Source organism: Schistocerca gregaria, chromosome 1 (genome assembly GCF_023897955.1).
Source record: "Schistocerca gregaria isolate iqSchGreg1 chromosome 1, iqSchGreg1.2, whole genome shotgun sequence".
Lineage (NCBI taxonomy): Eukaryota > Metazoa > Arthropoda > Insecta > Orthoptera > Acrididae > Schistocerca > Schistocerca gregaria.
Window position 1 is genome coordinate 737,770,920 of NC_064920.1, and position 14,356 is coordinate 737,785,275.

General features: G+C 43.3%; 1 protein-coding gene across 1 annotated transcript in view; it reads left to right on the top strand.

Moving 5' to 3' along the window:
* Nucleotides 1–14,356, top strand: part of LOC126271741 (ankyrin repeat domain-containing protein SOWAHA-like) — a 157,489-nt gene that overhangs the window by 103,563 nt on the left and 39,570 nt on the right. The window contains exons 4-6 of the mRNA XM_049974178.1: nucleotides 7,735–7,824; nucleotides 10,934–11,011; nucleotides 14,103–14,175. Of these exons, the coding sequence (XP_049830135.1) occupies nucleotides 7,735–7,824; nucleotides 10,934–11,011; nucleotides 14,103–14,175 (241 nt within the window). The remainder of the gene's footprint in view (nucleotides 1–7,734; nucleotides 7,825–10,933; nucleotides 11,012–14,102; nucleotides 14,176–14,356) is intronic.

A 14,356-nucleotide genomic window follows, 5' to 3' on the forward strand; every position in this document is an offset into this window, starting at 1 on the left:
ATAAATTTAAAAAAAATGTTAATTCACAAATTTCCCATATAGGCTAGTGACGGTAGTGTCTTTCGAAATTTCTTAAGTCCGTTTATTAATGTAAAACTAGAAACTAGAATTGGAACGTAAAGAAGAGATAATAAATGTCACCTCCTCTCTCCCCCCCCCCCCCCCCCCCGCGCGCTACCCACACACACACACACACACACACACACACACACACACACAGTTGTGACTTATTCCAACACTTCATGGTCCTGATTATCATCATCTTCATTAAGCACATTCTGTGTCTTAAAGTTCAGATAAAACTACGGATACACCTCTGATTACGAAGCATTACTGCTACGTACATGGTGTAAGCACTAAATTATGTTGTTAACCTAGATAATGGATCAGCGCAGAGCAACGAAGTTGTGCTTAGTGCGTTGAGTCCTTATGGAAGTGAATATCCGAAGAATCGGTGATACAGCTTTGCGCGAATATTTATGTATATTGTGGGACTATACATATAGACTGAGCTGGTTCGCCATAGGATCATCAGACGTTAAAAGCATGCAGAAACGCTCCCACCTTAAAATCGATGAAAATGTGCTTCAGGTACTTATGGTTCTCAGCGCGTCATATGTTTGTGAAACTCAGAAACACCTTTTTTATTTAACAAGTTAAATTTCGTTTTACGGCTCATACTACCCGACACTTTTCTTAGCATCTCGAATTGTAAGTCTTGGAAAATCTTTTCTTGTTTATGGGGTCGCACACTGATATGAATGATACCCCTTCAGAAGATGGGATGCCAGACATGTTAAAATGTTATTATGGGAAATTAAACGAGGGAACTGACGACACACAACTAGTTTGTTCACTAAGTTATGGTCCCTTCTGCCGAATCGGTAAATATCGCGAGTAGTCGGTAATATTCGTACCATTGTACCCTACTACTAATGTTTGCGATGTATCATTGGGTAACACAGACACAGGCAGTAAGCAGTAAACAACGTGTTTGTGTTGTCAGCACTGATCCCTACACCTCTTCCCGCGCACATGAGCCATAACGGCGCGTCAGACTGTAATCTTGTTTCTCTTTGTTGTTAAAATCCAGCAGTGGCGAAAGGGTAACATTCATCTCACAAGACAGCGTAAACGTGACGTCATTTTGACATCACACGCATGATCCATTCTGGCAAATTTAGGTGTTATGTATTATAACTTGCAGCACGCCATTTCAGAGCAACGATGCATTGTAAATACATCACAAACACGTCACCGTTACTACTAAATGCCAGTCAATAACGATTCCGTGATATTGGCCTTCAAGAGATAATGTAATAACCAAGACAGGAGATTAAAATCACATGATCAAGCGCTAGCGTAGTGAATAATCTCGTGGTTTACGAAGTCGAAGGATGTATGTTGGCATCCCACAACTTTTATTTTTAGCGTTGTTAATTCATTCGTGGACTTTCTTATGAATGTATGAATGTAATAAAACTTTGCGCTGCAGTATTCGGTGTTATTTACGTTTCCGACTGTTAAGCGAACGAAGGAGGAAATAAATACTCGGCGATTCCTGTGTTTGTGGTTAGGCAGGAACCTCAGACGACAGCTTTAATTGCTGCGACTGAAACAATTCATATCCTTCCTTCTCACAAATATTTGGTCGTTTATTACCGACCGTGTGGTTAGACAGGAACCTAAGAAGACCGCTCAAATTGCTGCGAATGAAATGAGGAGCAATAATATTTATATACTTCCTTGTCACAAAGTCGATAGCAATTCCTGCAGTTGCCAATATTGCGCGTGACGTCAAAATGACATCACGTTTGCATAAAGTCTTACCAGATGAGCGTGACCAGCAGTGAAATGGCATTCAGCGTACACGGAGTATCAAAACTTTCATTTGTGTGCGTCACGAGCTACAAACCCGATGCGAGCCGAGTGTCGGTAGAGATATCCGGAAATGCGTCCCGCACGCATCACGTGCGGCTTTATAACGCGAACGCCTTGCTCTTTCTGCCACGAATTTCTTCCACGGGTCGGATTGAAACAAACCGTGATTTACACCAAAAAGAAATGTTCAGGTACAGGTTTTTTGCAGTTACACCTTATATCAAAACGACGAAAGTTTTATACCACTTGTGGCTTAAGTGGCCCATAAGGCCGCCGTTCCACCATTATTACTATTCCTTTGTGAGGAGAGATAATTAGGTGTAGCGATACTGGTATTTGATGGAAGATTAGAAGGAAGAAAAGGAGACGTGACTCGAACGCAGTACTGACGGACTTCTAGCATGCCCCAAGCCCCTACCACGCCGTAGCGGAGAAGCGAGACAACTGTCCCCCAATGAAGCAGCTGACCGCCGCCATTTGCAGGGATGAATCCTAGTACTGGAGTTGTGGTTTGAAGTATATGAGACTCAACAAAAGCAAATTTAAGCACAAATTAAACACATGTTTGTTTAAAAAAATACTGAGTATTCGAGTCTATTTTAAAAGTATACTTAAATGAATGAAGTTTCCTAATTTTCGAAATACGTCTGCACAGAGATGCGAAATTTAAGAAGTTAAGGCTCTTTCCTGACAAGGTGGAGCGAGTGTACATCGAGTTATTTGCATTAGATAATTACATGTAACTTTAAAAGTAGCAGACAGTACGATTATTATTTAGTTCACGTAATTTTCCTGTCAGGTCCTGTTTGCTATTTGGCGACTACTGTGTACATTTTGCACGCTTACTTTTGTTTAGCACAGTATTGTCTACACTCGAATTTTTGTATGATTAATCGTAATAACCAATATCACTTTAAATAACGTAGGAATTTCATTCGCACATTAGTTTTTAACACTGATAACACCTCTGAAAGTGGTTGAGTTTGCAACATTTGATCAAATATTTGACCATTTACGAAGTATAATCGCCACCTGACAACTCGTGTTAAGTATCTAAACGCAATTATTCGAACTACCTCTGATACCTACTTAATATATATTTGATTGCCTTGGTAACCTGGAAAAAGAACGTTCAAAATTATACACACTGACAGTATTCCCACACTATTTAACCTAGGCCTATATTGCACTATTTCCAGGACACTATACCTTCTTCAAATGAGTTGGAAATCCAAATACTGTCGGTATAGCATCGTCCTTCAGTTGACGTCTATTTACATAATTTTCCATGTAACAATTCTCTTCAAAATGAAGAGAGCACAGAAAATGATTTGCTGTCGGTTGTTCTCTCTCCGAGTAGCAACTAACCATTTTCGATTTAGAAAATCATTCGTAAGGGGAAACCTAAACAGAAACAAACGCTCATGATCTGTTATTTCTCCATGAAAATACTATATATACGAGTAATATAAAGTAACAAACAACCAGAAATGGCTGATCTGTGAAATGTAACATTATTTCCGTCTTCGTACTGTTTCAGTTAAAAGCAGCACACGAACCATGTTTACGCACTGTTTCCCTGCAAATGGCCGCTTCTATCACGTTCAATATGGGGACGCGACACTAGCGCCAATGCGCGGTCTAGTTTTTATTTAGTAAGTCTATATCATTACCCATTAGCCAATTGCGCTAACGCGGTGCTCGACGGCTGGAGCTCTCGTATGGCAGTCAATAGGCTTCTCTTTTTCTAACACGCTTGACAACCCGTTTTTCTAGAACGACGTTAATCACATCTAAGTATGTACCACAGCCGTGTGAAAGATGAACAGAATCAGTGACCCGTTGGGTGTATATTTGCCTTGTTATTCCGAACAACCTTGTGGCATATTCAGTGTGATGTAGCACCGCCGTTCCCCTGCGAGTAGGCAGGCCGCCTTTCAGCCGTCCCTGTAGTGTGGGGCGTAGATCGTAGTGTGTGTTCGTCGCGCGCCACTTGGCACCGTACTCCCCGGGGGCTGCGCGTCACGTGTCTCACTCATAATCGGCCGATGGCTGACGCTGACGGGACCGGGAGACTAGGCTGGCAGCTGTAAAGTGATACGACAGTCGCGCGCTACGAATTGACGCGAACCCTTGCAATAAAATCGTCGCGCCCCGCTTTAAAATGAAAAGCTGCTCCTCCACTCTGTTGCAGCACATGCGGCCGCTGCTCCGAAGGGGAGTCTGTTATGAGATACTGCAGCTGTGGACGCGTGCAGTTAGCTCTATCAGCTTACCTTGTGCAACACGACCAACATATAGCCGTGACGACGACACGTGTCAGCGCACTATTAGTGGGACATTATGATTCACTAAATTGCCAATTCAAATCGTGGCCTATAATTCTCGATGTCCTTAATTTTACAGTACATAAGTAACTGTTACGGCCTTAGAAAAGATATACACATTGATTCCTAGATTCTAGTTCAAAATTGGTTCAAGTGGCTCTGAGCACTATGCGACTTAACATCTGTGGTCATCAGTCGCCTAAAACTTAGAACTACTTAAACCTAACTAACCTAAGGACATCACACACATCCACTTCCGAGGCAGGATTCGAACCTGCGACCGTAGCAGTCACGCGGCTCCGGACTGAGCGCCTAGAACCGCGAGACCACCGCGGCCGGCCCTAGATTCTAGTCTCTGTCACTGTAATGTATACCAAGTTTGCGTAATATCTGTCTACACATGCATGTACAGGAGGATTCAGCTATCCCCATCGATGTCGTGTTATGCCGCCCGCAATTTTATATCTGGCCTTCAAAAACGACTCGCGAGAATTTTATATTCTCTCGCTTGTTACGCGAAATTGTTAGTCCAACAGAAAAATGAACAGGGCCTTTCTGTAGGAAATTTATTTTAGTTAAATTTTGTACTGGGATACGTTTTAGTTGGAGGCCATAGTTTTCGAATTGTTGAAGAAATACTTACAGAAATTACCTTCAAATGCACCTTCACCACTTACTTTCATCCCTCACCAATCATGATTTCTAGTATGTTGTTCTTGGCGCTCCCTTCTACCTATCACTGTACCTAAGTTTCCGATTACACGAAATATTCCCGTAATTCGACCTCTTTTGGTCTCTCTGTATTGGGCTATTGCGCCACCAGTATAGTAGGCTACTTCGTTAACATTATTAATCTAAACGTGCCCATGAGGTTAATGGTCGAAAAAGACTTTTGTAAACGTTGCAATAAAACTAATTATGTTGACAATACGTTCCGATCTTAATCTTACAAGTACAGAATTTTCCTAGAAGGCCTGACGAATACAACGATGTGACTATTTTATGCTGTTAAATTCACAAAATTGTTAGGTAAAATTTACACAAACTTCAGCTGTTCTTTCCTATTGCGTTCGCGCTCGGTGAGGGCAAAATACACGGTGCTCTATTTATCTAAAGTTATTGAAATATCTCGAAAACTTCACATCACACATCAGATCCAAACAGTTTATTATAAGGGGGGGGGGGGGGGGGGACGACGACGACACATCCAGTGACACCAAACTCGAACCCCCACACCATCCACCTGTGTGTGTGTGGTGGTGGGGGGGGGGGGGGCAACTTAAAAATCTTGAATGAAAGCCCCCCACCCCCATATTTTTATTGCAGTTTCGGATTATAAGGAGAAAATAGACAAGCTGGAGCAGATTTTTTTATCGTTTCGTGACACATGGCGCTGTAATCGGAAAGACTGGGGATGCTATTAATTGGAAACATCAAAATTGGTAGAAAATCATATGCTTCAAAGTGCTATTCAGTGACAAGAATTAACCTCCCACTTCCATGCTATGAGGGTTGGACAGGCAATTATTTCTTAACTTTTAATGGGAAACCCCGTTTTCGACGTTAAAGTCGTATGGCTTGAATCGATGGGAGACCTCGAAGGGCAGGTTCAGCTGCCTGAATTGTAAAGCTTTTCGCTATCCTCCGCGTCCGCAGGCACCTTCCCTCCGCGAAGTAGGAGAGCTGTGTGCCGAAGTGTTATCTGTTAAAGTGTAGGTGACTGTAAGTGGTGAATGTGGAGTGTAATGCCATATTTGTGTTGGAGATGAAGAGAGAAGGGAGGGGGTGAAACAAGGTGTCCGCATATAGCCTGTTCCTTTTGAAAAGTAACAATGGGACCGCAGAGATTAAAGTCCCCATCCGACAGACGAATCTCCATCAACAGTGTCACCCACTATGGAGAGGTCTGTAATTTATGGCGGGACACTGGCGCAAAAATTGGTGATCAGAAACTTTATCCACCACCTCTCCATCCCTTGAAGACCAAATACTAGCAGTGAAAAATTCACATTTCACAGCATCAGGAACTTGATGTTGATGATTTTCATAATCGAAAAGTGTTTTGTGAATGAGCACTTCAACAAATTCAGACTGTTCCAAATTTCTATGCTAATGTCCTATTTTCAGATGAGTCTACATTCACGAACTATGGTGTTAGCATTAACATACTTTCCTAGAATTTAGGAAATCCCCACTGGTTACGACAAGTAGAACATCAGCGTTCTTGATCCGTTAACGTTTGGTGTGGAATCGCAGGGAACAAATTCATTGGTCCTTATTTTGTTGAAGCACTTTGAATGGGATTATATATTGAAAATCTTTGGATCAGGAACTACCAAAAATACTTGAGGATGTCTGGGACATTCGGCAGATTATGTGATTCAGCATGACGGTTGCCCAGTCATTTGAAGAAAGGATCAATAAGCGTTTTGAAGTTTAAGGTCAAACTTTTGAACACTTACTCTGATTGCGAAAAAACAAAAAAGAAAGAAAACACTCCGATATGTGAGAGGCAAGGACACTCACATTAGTAAAGCATACCAAAGCGAACAGAAAACTTGAAGGCCCACGTCGTTGTTTGTGGGAAACGCTATACGTAGTTTTTGACTTAGTGTTAAACGAATCAATGAATCTTTTTCTTATCGCAGTGCACTGCTTTTTATAATAAGTCAAAGTTCCTTGTATCGTGGGATACCACATTCAGAATAGGGTTTCCCATTAATAGTTACGAAATAATTGCCCATTCTATCCTCGCAGCGTGGAGGCGGGGGGTTAGTTCAAGTGTCATTGGATAGCACTTTGAAACATAAGATTTTCTACCCATTTTGATTTTTCCGCTCCACCATCTGTCGCGAAACGAAAAAAAAAAATGTTTCAGACCAAATTTATGTAATATTCTGTAGAATCCGAATCTGCATTAAAAAGCTGGGGCTTCGATTTAAGATTTCAAAGTTCCCCCCCCCCCCCCCCCCCCCCCCCCCCCCCCCCCCCCACAGACACACACACACACACACACACACACACACAGGGTGGGGAGTCGTGTTTGGTATTAGATGTCTCTCTCGGAGAGGAACAAATTTTAACTATTTAAATGTCTTCAGAAAAATTGAGCACCCTGTGTGTGCGTCTGTACGGTCTATAGTCTCTCTTATCTTATTCTGATGTTTTTGCGAATAAATTTACGCAAAAGAGTTTCGCATCGAAAGGACCATTTCCGTTAGTTTGATTCATAGCCACTGCAGTGTTATCTACTCCGCCGACAGTTTGAGCGCATTAGGATGGCACATCACCGATATTTGTCCACCAGCAGCGGCTGCCAACTCTGGACTCCGCGTTTCCGTGTGCAGTGATGCAGCCAGTAAAAAAATAAAAAAAAAAAAAAAAAGTTTGCTATCCTGAGATATCACTATCACGGATATTTCATTTGGTAATGCAAGGTAGAGAGAGAGAGAGAGAGAGAGAGAGAGAGAGAGAGAGAGAGAGAGAGATTATTTTCTTTAAGAGGTGACGTATATGCTTGTTACAGACGGCGCTGCACTGGGGCGCCAAGCACGGAAACGCGCACATCGTCAAGATGATGGCCGGTACTTACCACGCCGACGTCAACGCCAGATCCGTAAGTTACCTTCCGATACAATGCTAACAATTGTGTGTCATGTGTCGCAGACGTGCCTCAACGTGCTGGACTGTTCGTTAACTACTGTTGTCAGGCACTGTTGTTCAGGTGGCGATAACCAGTCTGGCCCGGGCATTTATTGAATTTTCTCCGTCATTTATTGTAATGTATAAGCACAGATGTCCCTGTCTAAAAACATTACAGTGGAAACATAATTGTGTGAGCCTGTTGGGAAATCTGGACCACAAAAGTATTCCACAGAGTAAGATAATGCGTCATCCAGCCGCTTCGCGAAGTGATGAAAATCCCTGCACACTCATTCTTATTTGTCACAAGGCAGGAAAAAACAAATCGTTAGGCGGCGTATCAGGTGAATACGGGCAATGAAATGTTAATTCTGTGCTGTTATTCGTCAAATAATCAATTATTTGAAGTGCAGTGTCAATGAAGGATGGTTTCATCGATGACTTTTGCCCAACAATTTATTGTATACCATTCAGCATTAATTCTTCTCAAGAGCGCGAGCCCCATGTAACTCCGCAAACTAATTGTAAACAGTCTTTTCTGAAACTTCCTGGCAGATTAAAACTGTGTGCCCGACCGAGACTCGAACTCGGGACCTTTTGCCTTTCGCGGACAAGTGCTCTACCATCTGAGCTACCGAAGCACGACTCACGCCCGGTCCTCACAGCTTTGCTTCTGCCAGTATCTCGTCTCCTACCAGTTCTGCTGGTTCGCAGGAGAGCTTCTGTAAAGTTTGGAAGGTAGGAGACGAGATACTGGCAGAAGCAAAGCTGTGAGGACCGGGCGTGAGTCGTGCTTCGGTAGCTCAGATGGTAGAGCACTTGTCCGCGAAAGGCAAAAGGTCCCGAGTTCGAGTCTCGGTCGGGCACACAGTTTTAATCTGCCAGGAAGTTTCATGTCAGCGCACACTCCGCTGCAGAGTGAAAATCTTATTAAGGAAACAGTCTTTTCTGAAGTTGACTGGTGGATTATCGCTAACGGAACGAAGAGAATCGAGACACTGTTGTTGAGTTAGGCCTTAGCGAAAGTCGTACATCATACAACGAAATCCTTTACGTGGAATTTTCAATTTTTCCATCGCGTTCCTTAAACGCTCACTGCTCACAAACTACTCGGTCAGTTTCTGAGCTGGTAGTATTTGAGCAATAAAGGATGACGAACTGTAAAATGGTAGTAATGGCACACGTGAATAGCGCCATCTAGTGCTAGGTCATAAAGAAATTCAAGGGCGGCCATTGTAGCGCTATAAATAGGCTATAACGTCAGCATTTTGAGCTTTCCGCTTCTGTCACATTCGAAGTGGCCCAAAATAGGCTGACAAGCCAGAACCTTTTGACCACTTGCTTGACACCTCTGAAATATAATACAGCATTTATTCTGCGTTGCATGGATTCGACAAGTCGTTGGTTGATTTCTGGAGGTGTGCGGCACCAGATTTCCACGCACAGGTAACACAGTTTCCATAATTGCGTTTCCGTCGTTTTTGGGCTTGGAGCTGGCACCCGATAGCTTCTCAGATCTCGTCTATTGGGTTTAAATCATGCAAATTTAGTGGTCAAGACACCTACTTGAGTTCACTATCGTGCTTCTCTAACAACTGCAGCACAATTCTGGCCTTTCGACGTGGTTAGTTATCTCACTGAAAGAGGACATCGTCATCTGAGATGACATCAAGAATTAAGGGCAGCATGTGGTGTGCAGTAATGTTCAAGAAGCAGTTCACAGCTGCCATGGTGCCTTCGGTAAGTAACGCAGGCCCCATGAAAACGCAGGTGGATTTCCTTGATAGCATAATACTGGCCCCACCCGCTTTCGTCCGTGGCGCGTTGCATGCTTCGAGCAGCAGTTCACATGGATGAAGGCGTATTCGGACAGGACCATCTACATGGTGTTACAAAACATGTGATTCACCCGACCAGGTGACAAGTTTCCACTGATCTGTGGTCGAATATCGATGATCCACGAAGTCGTAATTGGCGAAATAGTTGGGTCAGAATGGGAATACATGCTATGGAGCACCAAGTTCATCAAATATGCGCTGAATGAACCTTCTTTGCAGAGCAGGCAAGCAGCCGACTTACACTTCGCATGTTCTGTAATGGAGGGGTGACGGCCAACAACTTGTCGCCTACTCATGCTTTTATCATCCTTCAACCACTTTCCATTGATCTCACGACACTAGTACGTAAACAGCCGACGAGCTACACCGTTTCCGAGATTCTCGTCCCCAGGAGTCGAACTTCTAAAGCGTTTTCGAGAAATCGAGCTCCACAGTCGCTTTTGTCAGCGAATCGCTTTTAAACAAGCTCTTTACTTATCGCGTTACATGCCGGTAAGGCCACCAGCACAGCTTTATCTGTGACGGAAAGGGGGCACATCGGGACGCAGGCAACGAAGGGCAGTGCAGCGCAGGTTTTTGTGACTAACGGCCGTAAATGCAGCAGCGCAAATAGGCACAGGGCAGGGCAGCACAGTGCCTTCGCGGCACAGTGTCCGGGACATAGTTTACTGCGCGAGCGCCTCGCAGCTGCCCAGGGCTGCTTACAGATCACGTGTCCTCGCGGACTGGGCACGACAATGGAAACTGCCTTCCAAAAAGCGCACTAGCGCTCACATTGTGTCGCGAAGTACTTGTTTGCTGCGCTGGCCAGCCCTTCCTCACCTGCGTCCCAGTATGCGCTACTGCTTAATACTAGAACGGGTTTCATTGCATCGGCCTGCATTGAGCGATGCATTAAGAAAAAACGAAAGTCATTTTTTTAAGCGCCTTAAATTGATTTTATGAACCGTATGTAGTATGTCTGTACAGTAGCTGCAAATTTTCAAAGCGTCATTGCTCCACAAGAAACGTTAGCGTCACCTTGTAAACAAGAAAACGAAAGTTAAACGGTTTCGCTTACATCCCAGATCTCTGCATTAAGAAAAAATTGTTACTCTGTTAAATTAGTTCATTATACAATTTTCTACAGCCTTTGCTTGTCAGATTTTGTTTATTCAAATAAGTATTATTTTTTGTGCAGACATCATCTGCGATTATGCATGCTTGTGAAAAATGTATGGTAATATGCAAATGGATTAATGAGAGAAAGATATTTTACTAATATATATCCTTATTTTGTGCCGCACGTCTCGTCGGTCCGGCTTACTCAAACGGCAGAATGGGGTAAGTGCAATTCAGTCTCACATTTTATGATATTTTTAATGCAGCTGTGCCTTGTATTTCACCTGGTTGCGATTTCAACTCTCCAAGAAATTTTGCATGCATTTCGTGATGCGCTCGTGATTTAGTTGAATTAGATATGAAAATGGTTGGGAGCAGTGTACAGTAGTACAATAAAATACTGAAAAAACAGCTGCAGGCCGCACCAAATAGTTTAAAACAGTTTGTCTCCGCAGAACCCAAGTTAAATGCTATCACATATGTCGTATACTCAGTATTTCGCTGTTTTGGGTAAGGAGTATGCATATTCAGCGCCTCATACAAGCAAGTTGTCTCTCTTTCCTAACGAGCGACGTGGCGCAGTGGTCAGCACAGTGGACTCACATTCGGGAGGACAACGGTTCAAACCCCTCTCCTGCCATCCTGATTTAGGTTTTCCGTGATTTCCCTAAATCGTTCCAGGCAAATACCGGGATGGTTCTTTTGAAAGGGCACGTCCGATTTCCTTCCATAGTCCGAGCTTTTGCTCTGTCTCTAATGACCTCGATGTCGACGGGACATTAAACATTACTCTCCTCCTCCTCGCTTTCCTGTGTAAACTGTTATGCTTTGCTTGCTTTAATATTTCATATAACAGTATAATACGTGATATATAAGTCCTCTTTGCTGTGTGATTTATAATGCCTTACGTTGTCAACGCTGAACACCGAGAAAAGAGTAACCTTGATAAGCAACTTGCCGTCTATGACGTGCAAGGTAGTTTCCCAGGGAATTTTTGTCATGCCCGCTGTCGCCATTAGTCCATGCTCTCCGTCTGATACAATTACCGCCTTCACTCTCCTTGATTCATCGTGCAGTACAAAAACAGCAATATCGCCATACATACGCCTTCTCCCCTGTATCTCTTCGATTACCGGTGGCCCCCGCGGCTGCCGTCACGTTTTCTGGCAGTATTTCTAAACCCTCCAGTTCCGATCCGCCTTGTCGCCGGTCGACTGTTCCGCGTTTTATTAAGGGCGACATGTGCGATTCGGCACCGGCCGCACTGCAGCGAATCGTGTATCTTTTAAAATGAAACCCTGCCCTCCTGCGGCGCAGGGCTGTTCCCAGGAAGTGAGGAGCCGTGCGGACATAGGGACAGCCGCCGTATGTGCCTCGTCTCCCTAGCGGGAAGCTTCGCATTTTCCAGACAGAACGACACTCCAAAGTTCAGTCTTCTGCTGTAGGAAAAATGATCTTGCTCAATTTCTGTCCTGACAAAAAGTTACGTGTACAATACCTGATTAGAAGTATCCGGGCACTTATTAGTGGACATTAATATCAGCTATGCCGTCCGTTCGCCCTTTATAACGGCTTGAAACCGGCTGGGGACACTTTCAAATAAGGCGTTGAATGCCTCTGGAAGAATGGCAACCCATCTTTCCTCAGGAGCCGAAAGCAGAGAAGTTAGTGATGTTGGACACTGCGGTCTGGAGTGAAATCAACATTCTAACTCGTCCCAAAGAGGACCATTTCGGTCAGGTAGGGATGGACAATCTATTTCAGAAATTTTCTTGTCCACAAATCATTGCCTCAAGGTCTGTCTTAATGGTGGAGAGTGCATTGTCATACTAATACAAACAGGTATTGTCCTCAAAATGTTCGTCCACTGTATGTAGCACACATTGCTGTAAAATGTGTTCGTATCCTTCTGCACATGGTGTTTTCTAGTGCACAAAAAGGGGGACCACGCCCTGACCAGGAAAATTACCTCATCTGTAGTTAAGTTGGCATTCCACAGGATAGCAGGTAACATTCTCCAGGCATCCGCAAAACCCTTTCATTCGATTGGATTTCCACAGGACAGAGAGAGATTCATCACTCCGAATCACTCATCTCCAGTCATTCACAGCCCAGTGGTTTCGCTCTCTACACCACCTAAAGTGCCGCTTAGCATTGACTGCAGAAATGTGTGGTTTCTGAGGAGCTGCTCGACCATTTAGCCCATTTTTTGAACTCCCTAAAGCACAATCATAGTGCTAGCTGGACTGCTGGAAGCATCATGGAACTTGTAAGTGATCTCTTCCATTGATTTCTTACAATATTTTAGAACCACTGGCCACAGTGTTCAATGATCTCTGTGCGTCAGTCCATGAGGTCTGCCTAGTCTGGTTTTAGCTGTGCTTGTTTCTCCTCATTTCCATTTCACTGTCAGACCACCAAAGTCGACTGGGGTAGCTTTATAAGGTTGTTATTGTGGTGAAATCCGACGAGTATTCCATGATCAGAGTCAGTGACCTCTCCTGACAGACCCTTCAGCTGTTGCTGCTTCTCTACTGTCAACACAATACTCCCCACCTCCTTTTATACTGGTAGATCTGCCTCTTGTGGCATCTAGTGGTCAGTTCTGCGTTACATATGGGTTTCTGTATACTTTCAATCAGATAGTGTATAAAAGTTAACCGTAAAAAGAGTTTTATTAGGGAATTTGTGAAATTTGCAAGCTAAACCTTATCTAGACTCAAGGGAAGAATTAACACGCCACTTTGTAAGAGGTTGTTGTGCTACCATTATGCAAAATAATCGTCAGGGATGAAGTGAGATCGTGCCATAATTGAGGTGTTTGATTTGTATTTCATAGGAGCAGCATTTAAACCTCCTACCCCCTCCCCTGACAACGTTGAGTCTGCAATTTTCCTGAATCGCTTGAGACAAATTTTAGGTCACCCCCAGGTCCCTTGCCCTGCTTGTCGAACTACACTAGTAGCCCTTCAGTGATGTAATGGAGGTTGACGACTCATCATACTCCAGCCTACCTACCTTTTGGATGCTGTCATGATGTGACATTGTTGACATGTGCACAAACATAAACTAACGAATAATAGTCTAGTATCTAAATATTTTGTTAGTCTTTTCCTGTTGAAATGCCTGAAAATTAATTTTAGTGCCTGATTATGTGCATATAGCGTAAGTGCATGATGAAAGTAGCACTTATCTTTTGGTAACCTGAGCATGAATTCCTTTTCCGTTAATAACTTATAAGGGTTTACGTTTTCTGTAACTTCTGTTAAGTAAATGTAATACAACTGAAATTTTGATGTGTTTGTACATCCAGGGCTACACTCCTCTACACCTAGCAACACAGTTTGGTTATGAAGAAATAGCAAACCTTCTGGTGAATGCTTATGGTAAGTTTGTGCTCTGGTAGCTAGCTTTTTGTGGGTTTTATTTTTGCACCAAAAAATTGTTTCATGTGCAATTTTATAATTACTGTAGTTGAACTGTGAAAGTGTTAAATTTGGCTCCAGTGTAACTGATTAGTGTCACTTGAGAAAAGGCCTGGGCAGAGAAGAAAATTGGGTCCAAATT